Source organism: Engraulis encrasicolus, chromosome 10, assembly GCF_034702125.1.
Source record: "Engraulis encrasicolus isolate BLACKSEA-1 chromosome 10, IST_EnEncr_1.0, whole genome shotgun sequence".
In the NCBI taxonomy this organism is placed as follows: Eukaryota; Metazoa; Chordata; class Actinopteri; order Clupeiformes; family Engraulidae; genus Engraulis; species Engraulis encrasicolus.
In genome coordinates this window covers 53,183,851-53,211,513 of record NC_085866.1, presented here as the reverse complement: position 1 = coordinate 53,211,513, position 27,663 = coordinate 53,183,851, and the positions used below count along the sequence as shown (strand labels likewise).

Sequence of the window (27,663 nt, the reverse complement as noted above, 5' to 3'; positions counted from 1 at the left end):
ATAATAATGGCAGCTTCCTTCATTATTTTAACTTATGGCAACCAAATACAAATAAATCCCTCACACCCCACAACCCCTCCCACCAACAGAATACATCAATTATCTTGATGGCAGCGACCCATCATAACCTTTCAATGTGTGGCCACACACACACAAGGACACAGAGGCTGTGACGAAGGCAAGGAGACAAATCAAGTCAAAACATGAGAAAATAAAATAAGAGTAATCATTTTATACAGACCTATCTGACCACCTACTTCAACTGTCATTGTCGAAGTAAAAACAAAACAAAAAAAAGTGACTGTGCAACGTCTTTACAATGGCCTTAGTGTCCAGTCATTAGTTTGTCAATCAAGATCCATCAAGAGCACAGGTATGGTAAGAACATTATCTTGCAGTGTGTGCGTGTGTTTGTGTGTGTGTGTATTACAGTACAGTAAGTACATGTTTGGTTAGGGGTGAGTGTTTTAAAGGGCCAGGTTATTATGGCATACAGAGGTATATAGACATCCGCCTCTGCTGCTTGGCTTTTTACCTTTAACCTTTTTTTTCATTTCAAATGACAAGCATGTGTGTGACCGGTGTGCGAGTGGGGCCAATTGGCACATTGGGGACAGCGAGACTTTCTAAACGTGCGTTGGCAGAACGCTGTCACATGTGGGGAAATGGCACAAAAGAGCAGGCAAAGATCACATGATCAACACAAAAACTCACAGTTTCCCTCCCTGTACATTATTTTCAACCCAGAGGCCATGAGATGAGACAGATAAACAACACGGTCATAATAATAATAATAATAATAATAATGACATACAACGTAACAGTAAAGCACGGGTCAGAAATGGGAGCAAGCCAACACTGAGGAGAGTGTAAAGTGTAAGGCGGAGAGAGAGAGAGAGAGAGAGTCCACATTCACCAGGCGTACGGCACAGCAGTGCTTCACACTGCACTGTTGTTGGAAAATAACAAATCAAGACTTGGAGTGTAGAATGGGCAGCAGCTTAGAACGTTCCCCCTCCGCTATTCAAAGGTTGTTGATGTTTTTTCCTTTTTTTTTTCACAATGTTAGCCGTTTAACTTTCCTACTTTCTCTTCTCTTCTACTCCTCCAATGCCGTTTGTTTTTTACATTTGTTTTATTTATTCACTCCAATGCCGATTCCCCTCCCCTTCTAATGATGAGTGCCGCGTGGCAGTACACTTTAAATATAGTTGTTCATTTATATAATATCTTTGTATATAGATAAAAGTTATGTAAAAACATTATGCAAAGCAGTGTAAAATAGTTTATAATACAAAATGGTTTAACATCTTTTTATTGTCTGTTTTCTTTTCGCTTTTCTTTTTTTGTGTGTGTGTGTGTGTGTGTGTGTGTATTAATGTTTTCTTGTCGTCATCACGTGTGGCGTTGAGTGGATCCCATGTCATGTTGCCTTGAGGAGAGCACAGGTGTGTTGGGGTGCTTGGAGTTGTTTTCAGATGGCAAGATGAGCACATGCTGCCGTGAAGGCCAAGGGGGGACAGGAGAGCACAGGTGTGGCCAGGTGAAGAGAGAGGAGACAGGAGAGCACAGGTGAAGAGAGAGGAGACAGGAGAGCACAGGTGAAGAGAGAGGAGACAGGAGAGCACAGGTGAAGAGAGAGGAGACAGAGGGGAGAGAAAGAGGAGGGCAGGTGAAGAGAGAGGGGACAGAGGGGAGAGAAAGGGGAGGGCAGGTAGGGGATGGGGAGAGAACGGAGCATCAGCTGAGAACAGGTGGAGGCCAGTAGGCAAGTTCAGGACAGGCGGAGGGGTTTGAGAAGAGACGGGAGTCAGGTGGGCACAGTCGTGGTCAGGTGAGGACATGTGTGAGCGTTTCGGAGAGTGGCAGGGAGGTTTGGGAGTCTGTACAACAGAGAGGGGCAGAGTTCAGGTGGGGTAAGGTAAGGTGCAGGGTTTTTGGGAGGGCTGGACAAGAGAGGAGGATTAGGGTGTGAGGCTTTCGAGGGTGGGGAGGGGACTGGCAGGGGTGGTATTGGAGGACAGAGAGTCACAGAGTGGTGATTAGCTCAGCTAAGGAAAGATGCAAGGCTTTTTTTGGGGGATGGGGTAGTGGAGGAGAGTGGAGGACGGGACAGGGAGGGTGGGTATTGGAGGAGAGAGGAGTGGAGAACATATGAGAAGGTCAGGTGTAAGGCTTTTGGGGAGGACGGGGACTGGGTGCCAGTAGCGGGAGTTCACAGGTGGTTGGTTGGCTGTCCGGCTTGAGGCATCACTGCTGAGAGTGAGATAGAGAGATGATTCAACTGTACAGTCTGGTAGGCGAGGAGTAGGGGAGGAGCAAGGTAAGAGAGGAGGAGGTGTAGGAGAGAGGAGAGGAGTGGGGGAGGTGCGCGTGGTGGTAGCGTTGCCGGCTCTCTAGAAGGGGGCGTTGTCCTGTACGGGGTTGCTAGGAGACTGGGCCTCTGGAGACTGGACCTCTTCACCGTTAGCACGGCCGCCAACCACTTTGGTCTGCACAGGAACACACACACGCACGCACGCGCGCACGCACACGCGCACGCACACGCACACGCACACGCACACGCACACGCACACACACACACAGGATGTAAGGGCAAGGTAAGGAACGAAAAAAAAACCCCTCACATTCTGTCTATACGTACACGCATATTAGATACTGTATGTTTAGATATACATTTAACTTAATCGCTTCATGACTTCTTGGCAAACTATTTGAAGACCTAATCACATCATTAGATTCGTAATCATGCTTTAAATGCCAATAACACTGAACTGAGAAATACAAACACAAGTACAATTGTTGGGCAAGTGGATTTTCTCGGCTTTACCTTGAGGTTTCCAACTTTGTCCTCAAAGGATTTGAAGGTTGTCGAATTCCTGAGGGGGAAACAAAATGGTGACTGTTAGGCCAATGCTCACTGATCATTTATAACACCAGTGGGCCACGTGCCACTTTGGGTGCGCGATAAAAGGTATCAACTTAAAGAAGAAAAATCCGCACTCACGAGCTAAGTCTCATTATTTATTTATAAATTACCACCATGACAGTGCGTGTAGCTTGTGAATGCGGATTTTCTTAGAAATGGGGGCAACCTTCCAGGAAACTCAGCAGAAATGGGAATTCCAGACATGACCAACTTATTTTCCTAGGACAATCCTTGTCGGCCTCTGGAGTTGCCTGAAGTCGGCCCTAGTGCCAACACGCTCTAAGTGAAAGGACTTAAGTCTTCTTACTTCAAGAGCACCCATAGTTTGGAGTCTACTAAGTTGGAGAACAAGAGCGCTCAGTCAACCTTTCTGTTTCAACTTATTTTCCTGTTGTGCATTTGTGTGCTTAACACTTGACCCTTTTCTTACACTTATCTTCACAGCTCTTTGGTTTTCACCATGTAATTGGGCCATAAAGACAACCCACTGAATGATAATGAAAAGGTCTTGATTGAAGTTGGAGAAGTGACTTATCTGCTTATCTTGTCACAGTAGGTCACTGTGCCATGTTTTCCTTTCAGTGACTGAAAGAACAGACTTGCAACTACAACATTTGGGCCCCTGGGCCTGAGCCCGGTTGGCCTGTGCAGCAATATGTCCTTGGACGGGTCTGGCACTCTTCTGCCTTCCTAAGCTCTGGTACTCTGCTGCTAAACAGCTGATCAGCAGCTAGCTTAGATTAGTCTTGCTGCTAACTGACTACTGTCTATGCTGTAGATACCTTGTAGAAGTGAGTTAATTATATACATGTCCTTCTCTGAACCTCCTGCTAATTCTAATGGAAAAGAAAAAGACTGGTGATACTATACATGTCTATTTCAATGTAAGTCATGAAGAACTCATTAACTCATTCAGAGAGAGAGAGAAAGAGGGAGAGATAGAGCATTAATTGAAAAGAGATAAAGTAGGCCTGTGTCAGAGTAAGAGAGAGAGAGAGCGCGAGAGAGAGAGAGAGAGAGAGAGAGAGAGAGAGAGAGAGAGAGAGAGAGAGAGAGAGAGAGAGAGAGACAGAGACAGAGACAGAGACAGAGAGACAGAGAGATCTGATTTGGCCCGTGTGGCGGGGCGGTGTCCCTTGTGTATGAGAGAGAGAGACAGAGACAGAGAGAGAGACATGAGTGGGCCTGTGTGGCAGGGCGGTGTCCCATGTGTATGAGAAAGAGGGAGAGAGAAGGAGAGAGAGAGAGAGAGAGAGAGAGAGAGAGAGAGAGAGAGAGAGAGAGAGAGAAAAAAGAGAGAGAGAGAAAAAAGAGAGAGAGAGAGAGAGAGAGAGAGAGAGAGAGAGAGAGAGAGAGAGAGAGAGAGAGACACTCATGAGTGGGACCTGGGTGGTGTGGCGGGGTCCCGTGTGTACATTACCTCATGGCTGGCATACTTATGGAGTGGCGGATGGAGTTGCCACTTTGAGGGCGTTAGAGAGGGAGAGAAGAGGTGCGCGGGTTACAAGGCAGGCAAGCAGAAAGGACACACACAGCAGATCACAGCACAGCGCCCTCAAGTGGTTAGGAGGGATCATTAGACTTAGTCATCAGTGCAAAAAGCAGGAAATAATTATTTATTATACATGTGCAATTATTAAAATGTTTCAATGTTATTCTGCATGTTTGTGTGTTACTCTGCATGTATACATTTTGTCATGTGTGTATGGAATATTAAATAGCAAGTCTTAGATGTAGCCTGCTGTGGTACTTCTGATGCCTCAGTGTTTCTATAGGCCACTGAACTGTGGTCTGCCTTACACCACCACCGCTTCATATCAGTGGTTAGGCACGGCTTAGCAATTACGAGTTTAATTCATGCCCATAAATCATAAAGCTCACTATTTAGCAATTAGCACAGACTACTGTAATTGTAATATTGAGACATGCAAATGCTGTATGCCAGGGCAGAGCAGATAGAGCAGCACTACAGGGGTATAATCTCCAATTCAAACAGAGCTTAAACTAATGAAGGAGGAAGAAATCCTAATCTTTTTACATTGGCAGAGGAGGAACAAATAAATTAACTGAATTATGGATTATCCCAATAATTAAAAATACCCAAATCAGTCTTACCCAAAAGAATTGGAGAAAGGCAGAGCTCTGTTGGCCAAGGGAAGCAGTAGTAAACAAAAACAAAAGAAATGGAAGCAATCCGTTTAGTGGGAGGCAGACATTGCATCTGAAGGGAGAGCTAGGACTACTACAGCAGGGTTAGTGGAGAGCAGAGGTGGCCAAGGTAAAAGCAGAAGTAGAAATCAAAAGCTGCCATAGTCTCCTTCCAACACAAGTAACTTCATTGAGTGACTGGTCTACAATTACTTTAGAGCAATGTACCTGATTCTGCACTGGTTGGATCAAATTTGTATTGTTTTCTTTTTAGGGTTTTTAGAGTTTTTTTTAACAACAACTAGCCACCTTATTAGGTGCAATGTAATAAGTAGTATAACTGCTATGCAATATCATGTGCTGGTGTTGTACTTAAACCATACATTTACTTCTACTTTTACTTTGGCCACCTCTGGTAGAAAGGAGGCATGTAGATGAGGCATGAAGAGGATGCATATTTATGAGTTTATGAGAGTTAATGGAAATATTAATGGAAATGGGAGTTAGAAAGGGAAATTGATAGGAATGCTTACTGGGTTTAAATAAATGCACACAACACTAGTTATTACCAATTCGAGTGAAAATGATGCATGAGCAATAGGGCTTCTGATCGTGGATGGAATGGCAGGTGCATAAGCAGCGAAAGGAAGGACAGTTTCACTCCCATTACAGACGAGACACAGAGCTAGAGTGAGGTGAGGTGGTCTAGTTTAGAAGAGTAAATGAGTTGAGCTGAAGTAGGTCACTGATAAGAGATAGGAAATGAGACAGATACGCCAGAGCGATACTCTAACCAACCACAGACAAGGAGCCTTTGGAGCAGTCTGAGTGAGATTAAACAAGGAGAATTTGATAATTTCTTTCCCAGATTTTTTTGTTTGCAGTAAAATGAGCCTGTGGTTATGCATTTCACAACACACCATATAAAGACATTACTAAATATTTCAAGAGAATGGGGATTTTTTTTTTGCAGAAAAAAATGTACAGCTACATAAGCATATTCACTTTTTTTCTCCAGGTTCTTTTCTCAAACTATGAGAATGTGAACCCAAGTGTCAGCATTGCGTTAAATTGATGAGATTTAGCAGGTGCCTGTCTGCACCCAAAGCAGCAGGGAGTCCAGTAGCGGTCGCTTGACACAACTAAAGCGGGTCAACGGTTTATGAAACAGCACCCCTCCCTCCCACTGCTCAATCAGACTCAGAGGGTCTAAAATACATACCGGGATTAAAACAGCAATGTCCAGGTCTCTACATTAACACCAGCCAAACGGCAGATTGCTGATAAAATTTCAGTTTGGCTGGTAGAAAAGACCAACTTACTAGCCACTTTGACCCATTAGTGAGTGACATCTAAAACATCTACCAGCCATTTTGGCTGATGATGGAAAAAAAGTTAGTTTATTGCCACTCCATTCATCTCAGTGAGTGTATAATATGCCAGGGATGGGGATTGGCATCAGCCAATTTTTTTTAAAATAAATTTTAAATACAAAAGTGCAATTGAGAAACCTGAAAATGTACCGTACGTGAGGGCCTGCACACCTTGGAAGTGTGTTGGAAGGTATGCCCTTGAAAGTTTCATAGTGTTCATTTCAAGCCAAAGTATAATGAGTATAAAGTGATAATACAAAGCAGCAGATTTGTGCTTTTCTTCTACAATGAAAACTGAAACAAAAAAAATGGAAGATGTCACCGTCTGAAAGTTTCACTTTTTGTTGAGTTTCTACACTTACGACACCAGAGGGTGCACTGCAGAGACTATTCTGTTTGACCGTTCAAGGCTGTGCCGTGTTGAGAAAAGCCATGTGTGGAATGGAACAACCAAGCCACAGCCAATAAATAAACCATTGTGTAAATAAATAAATATGTATTCATGGAGTTTCCCGCTAAATGCAATAAACAGGCTACATGATTTAATTTAAATCTCCTTTGAGATAAAGAATAATATCTACTAACTGGCCAAAGGTCTGTTTGGCACAGGAGGGAATAGTGTTTTACTTGTATTTGTCCCATTGCATTGCCAAATCTAGTCCGCGACTAATACAATAATACAATACATCAAGTTGTTTTGGCTTGGTTTTGAAACAGCTTGTACTGTATTTTATTATTCTTAATCATCGGGGTAAAACTAACGATACGTGTGATATGCTTGATCAGCCAGACTGCGTTTGTTTTTCTGTCTACTGTTTTTAGTGTTCAACGGTGCATGTCATTATTCTCTACGGGAGGAATGTGGGGGAGGAGGGGGAGTGGGGGTGCGGGGTAAAATTCTCTTCTCCTGGTTAGACAAGATGAGAGTGTTGCTATGTTTTATTTCAAGGGAACTTGTGGTTTTTTCGCACACCTCAGATTGCCATTTTCGTTATTACACAACGTATTGGTATTAGACCTGCCATTAAAGAAAACTGCAAAATGGTCAATGGGCAGGAGTTTTTTCCGCATTTTTTAAAGGGAAGAAATGGCGTCCATATCCACCGCTTGGAAAGGAACTCCTTTTGGAAATCCATTAGACATGAACAGGCAGCATGGGAGTTGCGGAGATTATGATGACCTGTGTCTTCACAGGCGGAATCTTAACTTCATACTCTTACTCAACATCAACAAAAAGAGGTTTGTGAGCATGGAAAGAGTGCAGGTGCCATGCATGCTTGGGTGAGGTGAGGTGGCGTGCATGCAGGAACAGAAGGACAGGGAGGAGAAATGAACAGCAAGTCATTCACGGACTGAGTTTACTACACTAGCAATTACATATGATGTCATTAGTAATTACATGCCAACAACTTTCCAAACAGCAAAGACTTCAAGATGAGCATTTGTACGAAGCACATTTTGCTTAGAGTACTACAAGTAAACTGCAAAGGTAGGAGCATCACAGTGGCATCAGCTGGTCTACATCCTACCTACAAAAGTAAATATTCAATTCTCTATGAAGATAATTGGATATTTTTTCACATCATATGTGTGTGTATATGTGTGTGTGTATGTGTGAAACAGGATGAGAAGCTTTGCTGGTTGGCGCTAGGCACAGAGAGTGAGTGAGTGAGAAAGGAAAGGTGTGTGTTGGAAAGGTCCAGGTTTGGAGGACAGCAAGAGGAAGGGGAGGCGAGGAGGTGAGGAAGTCCTGCCCTCCTGGCTGAAGTGTTTACGCTACCTCATGTCTCCAAACTTCCTGCTGAGGGCCGTGCCCATGGTGGAGAAGGCTGCCGTGGTCTTCTGGCCCGCCACCGACAGGGTTTCCTGAGTCTTTTTATATCTGTGTAGAGAAAGAGAGAGAGAGAGAGAGAGAGAGAGAGAGAGAGAGAGAGAGAGAGAGAGAGAGAGAGAGAGAGAGAGAGATGCACATCAGAAAGCTATTAAAACATGTACACAATAATCATAATGGCTGCCTGAAAATGTATTGCCCAAATTGACCCCCGCCCTCCCAATTCGCCTTCTCCCTGTAGAGTTGGTGCGAAAGGGCGGTATGAAGAGGACACCGAACAAAAGACTAAAGTCTGGGAGACCAGACAAAAACAACAGACAAAAGGCTCATGGGAACATCTGGGCACATCCGCAAGCGCCAATATGCAAAACACATAGAGGCACAATCAGAGCATGACTGAGAACTAGTGTGTATTGGTGTGTGTATGTGCGTATGAGAGCGAGACAGACAGAATATACTAGAAAGATATGGAGTGAGACAGGTGAGGGAAGAGCTAGAGAAAGAAAAGATTAAGAGAGGGAAGTGTGAATATATTGGAAGAGAGAGAGAGAGAGAGAGAGAGAGAGAGAGAGAGAGAGTGTAAAGGGGACAGGGATAGAAAAAAAGATTGAGAGAGCGAGGAATTAGATGCAGAGAGAGAGAGAGAGAGAGAGAGAGAGAGAGAGAGAGAGAGAGAGAGAGAGAGAGAGAGTGAGGGAGTGAGAGAGAGAGATGGTAGCCTGGTGATGAGAGATTGTGAGAGTGCATGACCCATTTACGAGAGGAAGGAGGAGGAGGAGGAGGCCTGTGTGCCTGTTTGCTCTGTACTTTCCACTGTGCAGGATATCTCCTTGAGTACACTTACTGTATGGGTGGTGGGTGTGTCAACATGTATTCAACTTTGCTCTACACTTAGGCCTAGTGGGTTTGTTTAAGTACCTTAAGTCACTCTTCATTTACCATATGGGTGGTGTGTGTTAAAATACCACATCCAATCTCACTCTACCTATGGGTGGTGGTTGCGTGTGTGTGGTATTGGATACTTAGCCTGATGAATCAAGACAGGTGGTGATACTTGACTAGGGGGAAAACATCCGAAATCGCAATGTGTACATTTGATTGCTGCATAGTAAGCAGTCACTCATAACAACTACATGAAAATGAAAATAAATGAAATGAAGATGGATTTAAATGAATGAGTTTTTTTCAGCTCTCAATCTAGTACCTTTGTAATCATTTACCAATGTGTTTTTAATGTATTTTCTTCATTTCATCTTCCATGGATTTACCATGGCTGTTCATTTTGCAAGGTTGCCATAAAACTAATGATGTTAGACTGATGTCCTGCTAAGAAATGTCTATGCTATGTGTAACGGAAGCCAACTAGCAGAGTGTGGCATGGAACGTTAGTAAACCTCCCTCCCGAAGCCTCAATACAGTGCGGTAGCATTGGGCTATCTGACCGGCCCTTTAGCTCAGCGGTGTCGTACTGTGCATTCCATTGCCAAACAGATGTAGTTGACGAGGTGGCAGGTTCGATCCCCGAGGGGGACGAACTGGGCGGGAACACCTCTGTCACAGTGGTGCAGTGACCCGGATGGGAGTGAGGTTTAGGGGGGAGAGTGTAACGGAGGCAAACTAGCAGAGTTTGGTGTGGAACGTAAGTAAACCTCCCTCCCGAAGCCTCAATACAGTGCGGTAGTGTTGGGCTATCGGACCAGCCCTTTAGCTCAGTGCGCTTGTACTGTGCCTGTCATTGTCAAACCGATGTAGTTGACGATTCCCACCCCTTAAAACCAGCCTGACTAGCTACTAGTTCTTGTTAGAGTTCAGTTTGTTGGAATTGTGTTGCACGGTTTGAAATTGGCCAGTCCTGTCTCCTATAATAGATTTACTACCAAAGTCGTGAAGGTGATAAAGGACAAGGTGGCAGAGAAGGACTACATGATGGACAAGAGCAATGTGGTGCCAACATCAGACGGATTGTTGTGAGAGGCATTTACAGTACTACCGAGTATCAGTGTATCGGAAGTACCATGATATTGTATATTGGCCGAAATATTGTGATGAAATAGTGTTGTCTTTGGTAGTGGAATGGTCAGACATGGAGATTGCAAGTAGCTGTTGACAAGAGTCTGATGGGCCTATATGGTTTAGGGATTACTGGGACATGGACACTAAACCCAAATGATAGGGAGTGGCCAGAGAATAGTAGTCCAACTGGATTTTCAAAAATAAAACACGCTGGCTACCCCACCCTCCACAAACAAGCTCTGCTTAAGAAGAAAAGCACTTGAGATTGAGATTGGCAAGCATTGAGAAATTCACAACTTGTGCCAACCAATGAGAAAAGCTTGATCTGGTATGGCACAACAACTGGGGAAAACCCATAAAAGCACCAAGCACAAATGCGCACACATACACTCCGCATTTATTAGCCTACTGTACTTACCCAGTTTTCAGGCTAAATCCCTTGAATGATGTGTTGCTCAACTAAGGCAAGGTGTCCATATGGACCACTGGGTGAGGGTAGCAGTGTTGGCCCAATACCCCTAATACTGCTCAGGAGTAATGAGCTAAACTAAAGCAAAGTACCAGAGGGTAAGCCTAACACTGTTAGCCTAATGTAGACTAGAATGGTTAGCCTTTCTATAAACAAGACACAGACCTTAGTGCTGAGTGAGACCACCACTGCAATGTTGTCATCTCCATCATCATCAAAGGCCCAACGCACGCACGCACGCACGCACGCACGCACGCACGCACGTACGCACGCACGCACGCACGCACGCACGCACGCACGCACGCACGCACGCACGCACGCACGCACGGACCTTAAAGCATTATGGTTAGTCCCATAGGGGAGAACGAAGCACCCAAGAAGAAAACTGCATTACACAGTAACCCCTCAACAATCCCCACATAAACAATATCAGAGACCCTGAAAACCACATAACCAGCAGTAGCAGTGGTCAAATGAGCTAAGCTGTGTGCAACTGGACTAATTTCTGGAGTTTGAAGACCAAAGACTACTTCGGGATCTTGTTCTCCATAACATGGCCAGGACTTCAGAGGTCTTTCGGATTATACAGTAGGTGAAACCAAACACGGTGGATTATATGGACACCGCTTGCTTCAATAGATTTTCAACTGTCGATTTTGCCACCAAAAAAAGGAAAAGATGTCCTTGTTGGTATTGCCCATCACAAAATTGTTGGCAATGTCCCACCCTAGCTTCCAGTTTCTGATTGAAAATAACAACCAGGAAACCAGTTTTTCTGTTGCAAAAATCAACAGTTGAAGATCAAATCCATTTAACGGAATAGAATGGAAACTCTGCGTCCGACTCCCTTCTAATATAGTCCTTGGGTGATCTTTCTTCAAGACCCTAAAATTAGTCCAGTTTGTTTCAACTTAGCTCCTCCGACTACCATAACACCCGGATGAATGAGACTCTTCACACATACAGCAAATCATTGCTCTCTAAGGCTGAAAATATCAATCAAGCATCTACCGCAGTGACAGACTAACAGCGTATTTATCCCAGCCCACCGCTGCCTGCTTAGCATGTTGTTAAAAAGGTAGAAAGGTACTGCAAGTAAACAGGAAATCAAATAAAGACTTTGTTGAACACTACATGATTAGATCAAAGGTCAAATGTTTGTGGGGTAATGTAGCAACTCACGCATCAGACTGGGCTATGTCGTCGAAGGTGGCCGCTGCAGACAGATATCTATATGGGTGACAGGGTGACAACAAGATGTTCAAACACACACATCACACACATACACAGGGACAAGATGATCACTCTGTCTCTCTCACACACACCAAGGGACAAGACTTCCATCACCACATCACAAAGGATAAAGTCACACAGACACACACAACACACAAACAGGCTCTCTTATGGGGAGGGAACACCATTAGTGCATTACACACATGCTACACATCATCAACATCAACAACAACAACAAAAACAACAACATAATCAAAAACACTGTGATGGTTACAGTAAACAAAATCACACACAGCTATAGACAAACAGGCTTGCGGGGATAGCAGCACACACAAGGCAGGGGATGCATCTTTCTATCGTTTGCTCTTGCCTTAGCCTTGCATCACAGCAACACAGCGCACACAGAGCTTTGCAAAATACTTAAAACCAAAGAATCTACATTGAGCTAATATAGCATGGCCAGCATGTACAAATACTGTATATACTCGACTCCATACTGCACACAGTATATGGAGCACACAGAAGCAGAAGTGGTGGTGATGCTTGTAGATGTAGCACAACAACAGAGAGCCATAAGCTAAAAAGCCCTAAATGAACCGTGAATATTAATCTAATGTAACATGTAAAGCGTGTGTATACAGTAGGGTTGTAACGATACACTCAACTCACGATTTGGTTCGTATCACGATTTTTGACCTAGGGTTTGATACATCCCACGATTTTTAAAATGTATCTTAAAACGCATCACTATACTGCCCTCTTGTATCATGATACAGTATCGTGACTGTGTGTCACGATTTCTCGATTCCATACAACATCGTTACAGCCCTAGTATACAGTAATGCATAAAGGTAATTTCACGCGAAATCAGACACTTTGGGGCCTGACCGACACAGATTTTAATACAACTTAGTGTGCCTTTTCATTGGCAAGGTAGAACCCCAGAACTACATTTGGATTAATCTGGCACTAATATGTAGGGAGAAACAGACTAAAAAAGTTTTAATTGAGAGGGAGGGACACTATCTATTTATCCTTGATTATGTCAGCCAATTTAAGTCACAAAGAGATGTTGTTTGACAGCTCTTTTCTGGTTCTACAAATTACACAAACAACATGGAACACAACACTTATAAATATAAATTATGCAATATTAAAATATTAAAAAGTTGAATATCAAAATAGCTAGATTTTAAAATGGCCAATTGGCCAAAAATGGCCAAATGGTTTTCTAAACCTAGCCTGCAACATCATGAACATGGTATAGTCATGGATACAGCACGCTTATAGGGGTGGCGGTGGTGATGACAAAGCTAAACCGCCCTACAGGTACATGTAGCACATTGAGCACATGTAGCATGTGCAGAGTGTGTATGTACAGTACAGTAAAATGCATAACGGAGCACATGGACTGCTATAGACAGTGTAGCACACTTATAATGGGGAGGTGATGGTGGAGAAGACATCCAACCCAAAACGGCCCAAGGCCAAGCATTAGTGGGAACAGTGTCGAGCTGTCCAATAAATCAAGAGAAAGTACAGTATTGTATTATGCATTATGCATACATAAATATTATGTAACAGCTACAGCAACCAGAAGCATATGCACTGATGTCCTGCAGTAAGCAGCTCCTCCCGCGGGGCAGGAGAGAGCAGGGCTAGGCAGGGGAGACGGGAGCATTTCTGATGACTACAACCAAAGCAGCAGACAGCTGTGAGAGCAGGCCTCGGAGGGGGAGGGGGGGGTTGTGGCTGAACAGGGCAGCCAAGGATAAAGGGTCACAAATGTTATTTTCCACAGAAACAGGTGATGGACTACTAGAGCAGGGATATTCAAATGGCGGCCCTGGGGCCAGATGCGGCCCTTGGACAGCAAGGTTCTGGTCCCCCACAAGCCCCTTCAAATACAGAATCGTTTTTTTGGAATTTAGACATAAAGGTATGGGCTCCGTTATCATGCTGAAACGGGACATGGGACGTTAAAATGCTGGAAATTACATCTGGGAAATGCAAACATTTTTTTCATTGACAGTCGGCAACCATAATACATATGTATAGTTTACTGGGAGGAATTTGAAAAAAATGGCCCTCGTTGAAATATAATTCAATACCCCTGGACTAGAGGCTTGGGCAGTGGTTGTGGCTGAACTGTTCACCCCAGTCAGTGGGTAAGTAAAGGTGTTGGACTTGTGACCAAAGGTTTCGGTTCTGCACCAACAAGTTAATAGTAAATGTCCAGAATTTTCCTCCATTCCTCTTCAAATGATACTGCAGTACCCTGGTGCTTACAGAAGACTTCCTTTGACTGTGAAAAAAGAAAGAAAAATGTCTGCACACTTATCATTTTTTCCTTTCTTGCGTCACAGTTTTTGTTTGTTTGGCACCTTTTCATTGGGAGTGCAGTGTAATCCGTTTAAATGCAGCTTACTCCCTCTGACCACCATGACCTGGTTGAGGTAGAATCTTTAAAGGAAATATTCCACTATTTCTGGAAATGTTCTCATTTCCCGCCTCCTCTTGACTTAAATAATTGAGTTGTACCTTTCCCCCGTTATTTCAGCCATTCTCTGACTCTGGTGACGCAACTTACCTCCAAGCTAGTATGCATCATTGATCTGAATAGGACCAGCTAGCAGCTAATGGCCCCATTTGGTTTATTAATGCATGCTAGCTTGTAAATAGAGGTGACATCACCAGACTCACAGAACGTCTGGAAGAACAGGAGAAAGGTAAAACTCAATAAGTTTAACTCCAAGGGGGATGAGCAATCAGTACATTTCCAGAAATGTTGGACTGTTCCTTTTACTGACACGTGGTATGTTTGGGACAACGAAAAAGGACATATTTAATCAGCAGTGTGTTGCATTTCTCTGCACGGTTTGTAAATATGAGGGATTGAACTGGTGAATTGCTGTATCTTGTATTTTCTGTTTGAGGGGAAAATAAATGGATCCGCACTAGGCCTATGGTCTCAATTTAAACTCTTCTGCTGTCGCACAAATACACTTGAGTAATAAATCGCCCTTCATACCACATATACTGTATAGGATAAAGCAATGCACACACACATAGTGTACTGTATATTGTCTGGCCAATTTTAGGCGCTTGCCCTGTGTGTGTATCTCTCCATGTTGACTTTGAGGTAGGCTGACTGATCACATGTGCTTGGCACATTCTCAATGCGTTCACACGCTACACAGCCCGCTACAGTGCCACCCTTCCCACTGCCACGGGGCACACACACCGCACTGTGTAAACACACACACACACGCAAACGCACACACACACACACACACAGTTTACTTCTTTATTTGTGCCCACAATTCAAAATTGAGTTTCCATAGACACAAATTTGTCAGTTGCAAAGATACTCAGGCATGAACTAGATAAGTGTCACCACAGTGATCAATAGTCCGTGGGGTAAAAGTCTCAAGGATATACACAGCACCTTCTTCTCCATATGTGTCGACTACCAATTATTTAAGCAAGCTTTTTGCATTCATTTTTGGGAAGCCAAGCATCCTTAGCCCCCTAGTGGCCAGTCTATGCACGTGGCCCAAACTTCCAAATACAAGCACTATATACATGTATATTGGCATTTGTAGCCCATCACAGTGATTTCCTGCACAAGTGGTTGATACTTCATTAGTTTCTCACAAAACGTTTCTTCTAGATATGAGTCAAAGCAACATCCTACTTCCACTATATCAACAGTTCGATTGTCCTCATCAATGATAGTGACTGTCTGGTTTAGTTTGCATTCAGTCCATTAAAAGCAGTTGGATTCTGGTTTAGGAGCAAACATTTGGGATTTTAGAACACAGTTTGTATACATTGTTACAGGTGAGGGGCAAACATATTGCAGTTTTTTCTAATAAAGGTCTATAATCCGGTCATGCCCTGATATATACAGCTTCTTGTAGAATGTGCAGCCATTCAGTACATGCGACATGGATTCTATGACTTGAGTTTGTCCCATGGTGTATACAGAAGGGGGTGAATGAGTTGGGGTAACCCAGACTGAAAGGTTGAATCGGGTTGGTAGTACTTGCAGTCTACTCTTTGCTGTAAAAGTCTGAATGTCCTCATCAATAGATGCGTTTTTAAATATGCTGTGGGAGATTGACTGGTCTGCTGAGGAAATACAAGCTAATTTTCCCTGCATTTTGAGCCCAGTCCAGCGCGTTTTGCGCTGCTGGTGTTTGATTGACAGCAGAGACGCGCGATTGCATGCTGGAAGGAATGCGCGCGCTCTCCGTCATCCCCAAATGTTGCGCAGACGGTGATTGTTTGCACTCCTAATAATAATGTTCTCGTCTACCAGTCCTGACTGAGACCAGTGTAAATTGACTCCGCTCCAGTTACACAAGTCGTTGAGGTCTGGCCAATCTGACCTAACTCCAAACCCGACTGCTCTTACGTCCAGCTTTCCATTGGGTTTCTTCCTAAAACCAAGGAAAACTGGGTTCTGTTTCCTTGGCTTGGGGGACTTTGCGCTTTTTCATGTCGAGAAACAGCGACGCACGGGCCATTTCTCGAACGGTTTGATCGTCGTTGTTTAGCATTCGAACTAAGTGGGCCAGCCTAGTCGCGATATAGGTCCATTCAATGTCTGGTACCCCTAGTCCACCCTCAACGCGCAGAATGGTGGATGAAGGTCACGGGTAGGTGTGGCTATTCAGGCCAAACCACCTCCTTACTGTCGCCACAGTTGTGTTGTTCAGTTTCCCTCAGGACGTTTACGGGGAATGTGTACATTTGCGAAAAGATGTTGTACTTTCGCAAGGGCAATCTGTCTAATGGCCTCTAATTTCATAACAAGTGGCAGGGGGGATTCATCAATTTTCTGCAGTCTTTTGGTGTATTCCGAAATAATGTCTCGCACTTGTTCATCCCACTCCCCTGCTACATTAAAACGGTGTCCAAGGTACATGTACGTTTCCTTCCTTTCATACACTCTTATTGGTTTGTCCCCTATTTTGAACTGTGGTGGCTGGTCCGATTTCGCCCGGTACCATCTGTTACCACCACTCCTCCGTTCGTAAAAGGCGGCGCATTTGGTTTCTTTCGCCTGGAGGCCTGACCATTCTAAGAAGGCGTCCGTCTTCATTAGCATTGAGTGTATGATATTTTCCTGGCGCGAAGATATTTGTACATCGTACACACACACACACACACACACACACACACACACACATACGCAAACGCACACACACCACTGTACAAACACTCATGTGACTGTACACACAAACACACGCACACACACAGGTCACAAAGCATTCTACTGTACATCCTACACACTCATTCCATAGATGCTTCACAGCCAATCAGAGGCCAAAGTTGACAAATGGACTAGCAGAGAGAGAGAGAGAGAGAGAGAGAGAGAGAGAGAGAGAGAGAGAGAGAGAGAGAGAGAGAGAGAGAGAGAGAGAGAGAGACACAGAGGAAGAGGCCGGTGGTGGAGAAAAGGAGCAAAAGGTAGCGTGCAGCGCTAGAGAGTGGAAATGAGAGGGAGAGAGAAGGACAAAGAGACAGCAAAAGATAGAAAAGAGAGAGAGGGCAGCGAGTGATTGTGTGTGTTGAGAGGCAGGTGTAAGATCTCTCATAGAGCCATGAGTGTGAATCCTGTCTGGCCAGTTTCTCAGACAAGACCAGTCCTCCATCCGGAACATTCCAAGAGCTAGAAAGGTCAGGTGGTGCAGGAGCAGGACACGGCGGAGCGCTTACCGGTACTCAACCGTCATTGGCTGCATCACACTGCCTAGTCATTGGTTGGAATTTGGAACAGGAAGTGCCAAGGCTGTACTGGAGGAAAACCGTGCAGACCGCTCGCTCAGCACTTAAAGGATAACTTCTGCCAATTTGGACATGCAGTTGTAATGCTCACACTACCCTTGACTTGTCAGTACCTGAGAACTTGGGGTTTTTTTCAGCCTTTTCTGAGATCCTGGTAATTGTAATGGGGTCAGGCGTTTGTTTACATCTCAAAAAAACGTCTCGATTTATTCCCAATAACACCCTGCAACATCAGCAGACAACTAGCAAATAGCGATTCCTTTTGGGATAATACTTGGAGTAGGCCTATGTTAAGAAAATGTTGAATGTAAACAAAGTCTGCCCCCATGAGAATAGCTTAGGTCTCGGAAAGGGCTGAGTAAAAAAAAGCAGCATCACCGGGTACTGACAAGTCAAGGGTAGCATGAGCAATACAACAGCATATTGAAATTGGCAGAAGTTATCCTTTAATAGCCCCTGCCTTGGCCCAGTGCTGCTCGCTCGCTAGCTTGAGATCGGCTGCTGGCCTGGCAGTACTGACAGTACTGTTAACTCGCCAGCTATTGGCTGTTGGACTGCTACGTTGCAGTGCTCTCGCCAGTTATTTGCCTTTGGCCTGCCCTGCCAGGGTGAGCCAAGTTCACTCAAGCTGTGAGGTGCATAATGTGTAACTGAGCTCTCTTCTAACTAGATTCAGGTAGATAGATAGATGCCAACTGTGTTACGCTACGCTACACAGCTACACTATGTTGGTTGGTTGCACTGCAATTACCCATTGGTAAACAACTAAGCTGGTAAGGTGGCTAACTGTAGTTATGGTAAAATCAAACAAACGTGTGTCTGTGTAGGGCAATGCTATCAGTGTTGCAACTGTACACTGCGCCTTGCCCTGTTCTTGGTGGGGTTGCAAGCTATGACTTCACGTTGGGGGAACTCCCCCAGGATTCTTAGGTTCTACATAGACTCCTATGAGCCTGCGGAACCCCCAACGTCATAATAGTACATATTCTTAAAATGGTTAACCTGCAACCCCACCTTTAAATTTCTCCTTGTAAGTCGCTTTGGCCAAAGGTGTCTGCTAAATGCTAATGTAATGTAAATGTAGAGGACTTCCTGGAAGGGCTGGACTATTCTCCCCTGAAGAAGCAAATTTCACAAAACCAGAATTCCTACTCTACAGGAGTTTCCCTTCCAAAACCACATTTGCTTACTACATACGTTGCAATGCAATGACGCATTTCTGCTAGCTGGTTAGAAACTATGGATAAGTAAGCAGCATTTTCCCCAGCACTTTGCAGTTAAGGCGGCCAGGAGGGGAAGAGCATGGCTGGCCAGGCAGTGCTTCACTCACCACAGGAAAAGGTAGAGCACTAATCAGCTGCTGACGGGGCAGTATTCAGTATTCAGTATTGGCATGAGGCCCCTGTGCCCAGATATGACTCATACTCATACAGACATTAGTCCATTAGAGCAGGACTGAGACAACGGTGGCTGGCTCCCTCATATCAGTGCCTACCTAGGTCTCGGCTCTTACTCAGCTCTAAATAAATTAATAACAGAAAAATCAGCTCTGGTGTCTGGCAGGTGGGCAGCAGAGAAAAGAGAGGCAGCAGAGAGGAAAAAATACATTGAAATAATCACAAAAAGGCTTTTATGACTCAGCCAGAGAGAGGAAGGGAGAGGGGAAGAAAGTGACAGAGAGGAGGGAGGCAGGAAACAGGATGAGGAGAAGAAGACTGAGGTATGATGATGAAGATAGCTAGACAGCTAGAAAAAGAGTGAGAGAAAGACATATAAACAGTGGGTGGGGGGGGCAAGAGAGAATGAGAGAACAGGCTAGGAGGAGAGAGAGAGAGAGAGAGAGAGAGAGAGAGAGAGAGAGAGAGAGAGAGAGAGAGAGAGAGAGAGAGAGAGAGAGAGAGAGAGAGAGAGAACCAGGAGCAGGACTGTAAGAAAAGCAAGCTTTTGTCTTTTGTTCTACTGAACTGAGGTACATTTCATGAGCTCCAGCCACACCACAGCCACCACAAGAAGCTATCTGTGAAATGCACAGCTCCCTTGGCCAGAACAGAGAGCAGACACTGCCAGAGAGACACTGAAAAGAGAGAAAAAAGAAACAAAGAGGAGAAGAGTGGAAGGGCGAGAGCAAGAGAGAGAATGAGAGAAGCAGGGACAAAGAAAGAGAGGGGGAGTGCGACGGGGGGTAAAAAATAGAGACAGAGAGAGAGAGAGAGAGAGAGAGAGAGAGAGAGAGAGAGAGAGAGAGAGAGAGAGAGAGAGAGAGAGAGAGAGAGAGAGAATGAGAGAGAGAGAGAGAGAGAGATGCAGGGGATAAAGAAAGAAAGAGAAAATAAAAGCCAAGGACTAAATGAGAAGTAAAACACATCACCACTACACAAAGATGATTCAGGAGGATGAGGCCAGACAAACACAAACACAAACACTCCTCCCTACTACATGGAAACACAGACGCCAGGGAACAACATCCAACAGATGACAGACATAAGACAAAGCCCCCCTTTCTGCATACGATCCGAGGAGCTAAGAGTTAGTACCAACACCAGACAGATTACACAGGCTAGGCAGCAGATATTACTGTAACTGCAGACATAAGACACAAAAAAATACCACCCCATTCTGCATGTTACCAGAGGCGCCGAGGGTTAGTACCAACACCACATAGATTGCTCAGGCATAGCAGAGGATATTAAATCAATCAAGTGCAGTCATCAAAGACACACAACACCACCACACCATTCGGCAGGTTACCAGAAAACCCAAGTTATCCATGAATACCACATTCACAAAGGCGCTTCTGTTTGTACGTGCATTGTGTGTGTGTGTGTGTGTGTGTGTGTGTGTGTGTGTGTGTGTGTGTGTGTGTGTGTGTGTGTGTGTGTGTGTGTACAGGAGCTAAAAACTCCCGCACCAAAGCAAAGTGTGAATGTCATTGACAGTGTAATGCCAATGTCAACGTTGTGTCAGTGTGCCGTAGAGCATGGTAAGTACACTTGGTGTTATCTGAAGGTGTGCATTACAGTTGACCTACACCCTCTGGTTGCTAAGATACGTATACAGGAGCAGGTACTGTACTCTTGTGAATGAAGGTTTGAGAGGAGCCGAGACGAGAGGTTTTAGTCTGTGCAGAACTTGGCCGCAAAAAAGGTGCCCAAAAGTGTTTAGTCCGGCTACTGCAAAAGAACGCACGGAAAGACAGCCCGACGTGGTGTAAAAAAAAAGGCACCGCAAACCCGTCACGCATGCAGACCGAAAGACGGACAGCTAGACTTACAAACTGTCATTCCACTCGTTGAGGCGCTCTGCTGTTTTCACATAACTAGAGGGGAGAAATGAAGATATGGACTAATCAGGTTGACACACAGGATACCTTGTAGGACTGTGTGTGTGTGTGTGTGTGTGTGTGTGTGTATTGAATGTACTGCATTCGTGGGGCAAATGTTTTAATTTGTGTGTGTCTGCATATTTACAAGCAAGTCTGTGTATGTGTGTGCATATTTACATGGGTGTTGTGTCTGTGCTTGTGTGTGTGTGTGTCAAATGCTCTGCAGTGGTAACTCAAGTGGCTGAACTCGTGTGACTACAGTAGCTCATGCTGAATCAGAGGTGACTCATGCTGCCATTTCCTGGTTCTGAGCCTTCTCCCATTCCTCCGTCATCCAGCAAGTGAACGGACGACAGCACGCACCAACCAGAACCTCCTGATGCAATTACATATGCACCATTACAACGTCCATGGATGATGGCAAATGGATTTTTAAAGGAGGGGGAAAGCCAGCATAGCGTTCAGAATCATCCCCAGCCTCCATTTAATATGGTGTAATATTGGGTTTGGGAGGGTAATACCATAACTGGATTTTGAAGAAGTGTCAGAGATATGCGATTATAGAACTAATAACTAATAGATTTGAAATAGCCTCCAAGTAACCTGAACAGAAACTGATATGGATGGACTCCATATGATCCATTACAATGAGCAGTAGGCTATGAAGGCCATCCCTAACAGGCCTATTCTACTATAGCCTGCATTGCCACAGAAAGACGAACGTGTGCTTGGATCTGGCAAAGCTTGTGGTCATTTACCTAAATATGTGCAGCATGTATTGTTCTCAGCATCATCAGAAATATCCTTGTAGCTTTTGGGTTTTTTGTTGTTGTTTTTGACAACTGACATGCCATCATAGATCTGATACAACTTCTCGGTGACCCAGGATAGGGTCAGTAATATAGATGGACACTAGTGAGGGGTACGGGCCATAGCAGGGGGAACAGGGCATAAGAAGCATTTCCTCTGTGACAGCAGGGCCAGCAGACAAAAGCAACTTGAAATCATCCGGATGGCTAATAGTGCGGCTGGGTTAAAGAAATGCATTTTAGACAATAAATTGTGGTGATGTTTTTCGACAATGTTGTTTGAGTCGTCCATCAATGTACCACATATTTGGTCTACACAGAGCTCCACTTCACGTCCACAATACTTAACTTTAAGCCAGCCAGGCAGCCACTAGCTAGCCAGAAGATCTCAAAAAGCTCAACAGCAGTCAGAGGGACCGGTTCACCTGGGCTGGGCAGCCTAGGCTGGGCGGGTAAGCAGCAGCTAAGCAAGGGATATCTTAAGCTTAACTACGTCATGACAATCCTGTGCAGTCATGCTGATGACCCTCAGATCATTTTTGAGGACTCAGACGAAAAACTTTGCTGCAGCACTTGAACTATTAGAGGGGACACGTCCAAATTCCAAAACAAAGACTGATGATTGACCGCCGAAAGGGCAGCTTTAACTTTTCTTGAAAACTGATGGAAAGTGTTGGTGGAATTGTCGCCTCTTTAGTTGCAGGAGTTAAGTGTAAAGTAACTGGACTTCTTTTTAGGAGCTTGGTGATGTTTGCCGTTTTATCGAAAAAAGACTTCTATTCTTCAACCACCTTCAAGCCCCAGAAGTCAATTCGCCTACAACTGAACTTGTTTAACTCAGCCAATAGAACGTGCCACTTCCTCCAAAATAAATAAAAATATGAAGGCAGAACGGGGGACAGCAGCGTGAACTGTTCTAGAAGCTTGAACTCATTCTGGAAAGCTTGGACTCCTTCTGCAGAAACTTGGATGGTTCTAGAAGCTTGAACTCTCGGTCTAGAACATTGCACTCACGCATTGGAGGTCTGCACGTCCTGCCAGCCCTTGGTGATGTTCTGCTTGAGCTCGGTGAGAGGGCTGAGGCCAAGCTTCCTCTTCAGCTCCCCTGCATGTTTCTCTTTAGCCGCCAGCACCTGCCGCAGCGTGTGAATCTCCTCCTCCACCTGCACCACAACAACAAAGCAGAAGTCGTATTGCATCAGCGCGCACGCGCACACGCACGCGCACGCGCACGCACGCGCACGCACACGCACACGCACACACACACGACATGACTGTAAACTATTAATTTTCAAAGCATTAAAATTAACTTCTAAAATTGTAAACATTTCATTAAAATGTGTAATTGTATTACTGATGTATTTCCCCATTCCTTGTGTGATGATCCTTTGGTGTAATTGGTATCTTGGTGATGTCAGCTTGCGACCTTGGTGACCTATTTATGCTGTGATTAGCACATCTGAATACGTCCCTGCATGATCCTCCAGTGTCACACAGCCACATCTCACCATACCCTCATTCTAATTTTGTACAGAGGGTCTGAAACCTGCATACCGTAACTGAGTATCAATTTCAGGGGGGAGGGGTGAACCTCTGTTGAAGTTTGAAACAATAAGATTGGATTTTACCCAATCCCTAATATTTGAGCTACTGCCAAAACAGCTCCCCCCACCACCATCAATTCACTGAATAACCAGGATGGAATGCATCCTGAGAACGGAGTCCACTGAGATCAGCCCCAGATGTAATGCGTATGAAAATAATATATTAATATAATAATTGAGCGGAAGTTTACAGAGAGCCAAGGCAAGGCTCCCTTCAGTAAGGACATTTATTTCTTTGCCTTGGGGAGCTGTTTATGTTGTGGCTACCTGCTGGGCTAAACTGCTCTGATGTGAATAGGGCCCTGCATGGTACCTCAGTGTGGTCTGTGTGCTACCTTGAAAGTGAAGTGAAAGTAAAAGCCGAAAGCCTTGGGTTTTACCTTGGATTTTAATGCTGTTATTTACACTGAGATTACCGGTAACTAAATTGAATATGCCCCAATATGTATAACGGTACCTCAAAGGGGACCTTTGTTGATGTTGGATTGTAATGCTGTTCACGCCACAATTAACAAATTTGAATATGGCCCAATATGTACAGAATAATGGTACCTCTCAGTGAGTACCTTTGTTTACGTTAGATTGTAATGGTGTTATTCATGCAGTGATTAACACATTTTAATATGTCCCCAGTATGTATAATGGATCCTTTAAGTGAGGGCCTTTCCTTACCTTTGTGAGCTTGGTGCAGAAGCTTACAGAGGGTTATGGCAAGGCTAACCTCAGTGTGTACCTTTCTTTACCTTGGTGAGGTCCGAATCTTACTTCAGTGAGCTACAAAGGTGCCTATGTACCCCGAAGAAGGCCTAAACATGTAATATACACCTTTGCAGCTTAACAAAGTAAAAAAAAGCAATATTGAGTCCCTCAGATTTCATTGCCTAAGAGAGTCTTGAGAGTCCTGCGTAGACCAATGAGAAAATCTGAACACTCTACAGGACTCGAAATCCATGTTTGTTTTGTTGGTTACCTCAGTGAGGTTTGCATATCACCCAAGTGATGTGATGTCTGTATGTTACAGTACCTTGGTAAGGACCTTAGTTTAGCCCGGTGAGCCTGGTGCGTGGTGAGGTCTATGAGATATTGTTTACCTTGGTGATCTTGTTGTGTGTAGCTCAGTGACGTTTGTTTGTTATGGTCACTTGGTGAGCTCAGTGCATAGCTCAGTGGTGTTCATGTGTTATGGTACCTTGGAGAGGATCTTAGTTTACCCTGGTGAGGTCTGTGTGTTATTGTTTACGTTGGTAAGCCTCGTGCGTGTAGTGCGGTGATGTCCGTATGTTATTGTACCTTGGCGAGCTTGTTGTGTGTAGCTCAGTGGTGTGTGTCTGTGTTACTTGGTGAGCTTAGAGCATAGCTCAGTGATGTCTGTGTGTTACAGTGCCTTGGTGAGGACCTTAGTTTACCCTGGTGAGCAGCTCTGTGAGGTCCCTGTGTTCTTGTTTACCTTGGTGAGCTCAGTGCGCAGCTCCTCTGCCTCCTCCTCCGTCATGCCAGGGGGCAGCACCCTGGCAGCAGCCACTGCACCCTCCTCCACGCCGTCAGCCGCCAGGTCGTTGGTGCCCAGCCCCTTGTTGGGCGAGTTCAGGTTGATGTCTAACAAGTGAGTGTGGGACCACATTGAGAGGATGGTTTTACAGTCCCTCCATTTAATAAGTAATGACCCCGCCACCCCACCCCACCATGCCGTGCCACCCCTTCTCCTCAACTCTGCTGTTCTTGTGTCTTTAAGAGGGGGCAGTAGATGAAGCAGTAGATCAGTGGTCGCCAATTATTTTCCCCCATGGGCCAAATTATGTAGCGCAAAATGAGGCTGAGGGCCAAACAAATCGCCCAACCGTATGGTTTGTCCAACAACATCACAATTGAATGTCTAAAATGCATTTCTGTGGTTCTTGTCTCTACACACTACGTGTTGATTTTGGGGGGTTACTTACTGCCCAACACCCTCTGCAAACGACCTATGGAGGGAGGGACACATGGACAGCCTGATAGCTAGATAACGTGCTGCAGAAAAGCTGTGCATGCTACTTTGAAGTTAAGAATGACGCTTACCTGGTCAAATGTTATTTAGAGAACCTGACTGGTTTACAAGAGGATAACAATGGGTCTAATGTTGCATCATGTTGGACTGCAACACTGAACTATTGTACTGTTAATGCCAGAGTTGCAGTACAAATGGCAGATAACGAGAGTGTTGTTGAAGTGGATGAACTACAATAGTAACCTACAACCAAATCATTGACAAGATCTGTATTATGGTTAACTGTAGATGTCAATGTTTGCACTTCGTTGCACTGGCATTAGAGGTTCACTGTGGATTGAATTTTGCTTTCCCTCGGAGGAGTTACTTGAGATATTAAACGTTAAACAGATGCAACTGGTAAGATATCTGTTAAGCAACTAGGCGTCTCCGGAGGTACCACAACTGTCAACGAGCAAAGTCATGCCAGCCAACAGCCATCTGACATCATCATGCAGTTCAGCACGGTGTGCCATAGGCTATCGTCTTGAAAATGATGTATTTTTTCTTTCTAAACAGTGTAGGCCTAGCCCTGGCACCATAATAAACCTGCAAATGATGCTGGTTGACCCAAGGTTGTGTGCGAAATTATGACAGGTTAATTTTGCCATTTAAGATTTACTGCTTTGGTTTCTCCCTGAACTTTGAAACATCGGTCAGTGTCGCGGTAAACCCATTAAGTTTGCTCCATATCCGTCAAGGTAGAACTTTCGTTTTTCTGTCAAGCTGGTATTACAGCTCCGTGTGGGAGATGTCCCAGAAATTATTGCGGTGTATCAAACGTCTCACTAATCCATGATGAAGATTCATTGGCAGAATGGCACCTTCTTCACATATCCATAAAATGGCTAGCGCCTGCTAGCTAAAGACTTTCAAGAACATTTAAATACTTGGTGACAGGTTGGGTTTCCCTGGTACAACTGCCAAGAAGTTCGTAGGTCTTTATTTCTCCCTGTGTGACAGATTACACAACAATACAGCTGGCCCTTTGTGTGCAAAAATATCTTCAGTTAGACCCATTCTGCTTTGCGCGTTTAAGATATTGAGTTTGCATTTTTAAAATGACTTGCTAATATTAGCTAGCTAGCCCCAATGTGTGCATTTTAGACTTTATTCAGCAGCACAATAAATAAACAGCAGCTCCCTCTTCCACGACAGGCTCCGCAATATCTCGTTTCTTTACATTCGCATCCAAAGTAATGTAATCTCCGATGACTTTCCCTTTTCCGTATTATCAAGGAAGCTAAACCAGGGCCCATTTTGCAGCCCTGGTATGCAGCAAGGAAGCCTGCTGCACGGCCATCTCCGAGTCCACCACCACCACCACCACAGGCACAGCTACCACCAGAGTAGTAACTGGTAACAATGTATTAGACCTGACATCGAGTGGTGTAATTTGTAACGTACCTTGATTGGCTGTGTCCATGGCGTTTAAAACTGAAAAGACGTCGAGAAAGGTGTCTGAAGAATGACAGAAATACTCCGATTGCAATAAAGGTTGGACCGAGACTTCACTCCTACCCCCGTATCCTCGACTTGCCCACAACAACAATTCGCTGAGACGAGACAGTCACTGCCAGGCACACGGACAAGTAGACAGCCTGTAGCAACCCAATGTAAGTAGGCGGCTGGATGTGAGTGCCCGGATATCCGCCCGAGTATTTGCATGCATTTGCATTCATTTCCGCCATCAGGAATGCTTTGCGGTACCACAGCTACCCTATGTGAGTCGCGCTGTGTCGCCTGACTGTCCCTTCGATAATATGACTGTAGCCTACCGTAACAACTCGGCCTCGGTCCCTGCGGCAAATATCCACCACACCACCACGGGTCCTCTGGTGTTGTGACCGTTTTAGGATCTTTTTTCATATCCAATACTTGCACATTAAGAGTGACAATTCCATCATGGATGTTTAAACGTTATGTGCGAATGCAGTCATGTTGAATTTAGGGTGGCCAAACCATGCCATGTCATGAAGAACGTGCATCACATTATTTAAACAGCTCGTGTAAACGGTTATCCTGAGTGCCCGTGTCTTTTTGGAGATCGGAGGCTTGATTAGCAATGGGAGAGAAATTAGTTGTGCGTGCGCAGACTGCGCACACGTCTGCA

At 44.7% G+C, this 27,663-nt stretch overlaps 1 protein-coding gene across 6 annotated transcripts; it reads right to left on the bottom strand.

Moving 5' to 3' along the window:
* Positions 1–1,355: 1,355 nt before the first annotated feature.
* LOC134457351 (tumor protein D54-like) lies at positions 1,356–27,146 on the bottom strand. Of its 6 annotated transcripts, XM_063209327.1 has the most exons (10): positions 26,958–27,146; positions 24,975–25,123; positions 22,938–23,086; positions 21,064–21,108; positions 11,946–11,993; positions 8,231–8,332; positions 5,045–5,071; positions 4,350–4,391; positions 2,831–2,879; positions 1,356–2,492 (listed from the first exon to the last, which is right to left on the bottom strand). In XM_063209327.1, exons 1-10 carry the CDS (start codon positions 26,974–26,976, stop codon positions 2,397–2,399), a joined length of 726 nt encoding a protein of 241 aa, XP_063065397.1. In that variant the 5' UTR covers positions 26,977–27,146; the 3' UTR covers positions 1,356–2,396. The 6 variants fall into 6 exon arrangements, with proteins under 6 accessions (XP_063065397.1, XP_063065398.1, XP_063065399.1 ...); XM_063209328.1 differs by lacking the exon at positions 21,064–21,108; XM_063209329.1 differs by lacking the exons at positions 4,350–4,391; positions 5,045–5,071.
* Positions 27,147–27,663: the final 517 nt, after the last annotated feature.

Bases quoted from the DNA above. Each gene is read 5' to 3' on its own strand.
- LOC134457351 (XM_063209327.1), bottom strand. The intron at 4,392-5,044 runs GTAAGACTGATT...ACGCCCTCAAAG, and splicing joins CCTTTCTCCAATTCTTTTGG to TGGCAACTCCATCCGCCACT. The intron at 2,880-4,349 runs GTAATGTACACA...TTTCCCCCTCAG, and splicing joins ATAAGTATGCCAGCCATGAG to GAATTCGACAACCTTCAAAT.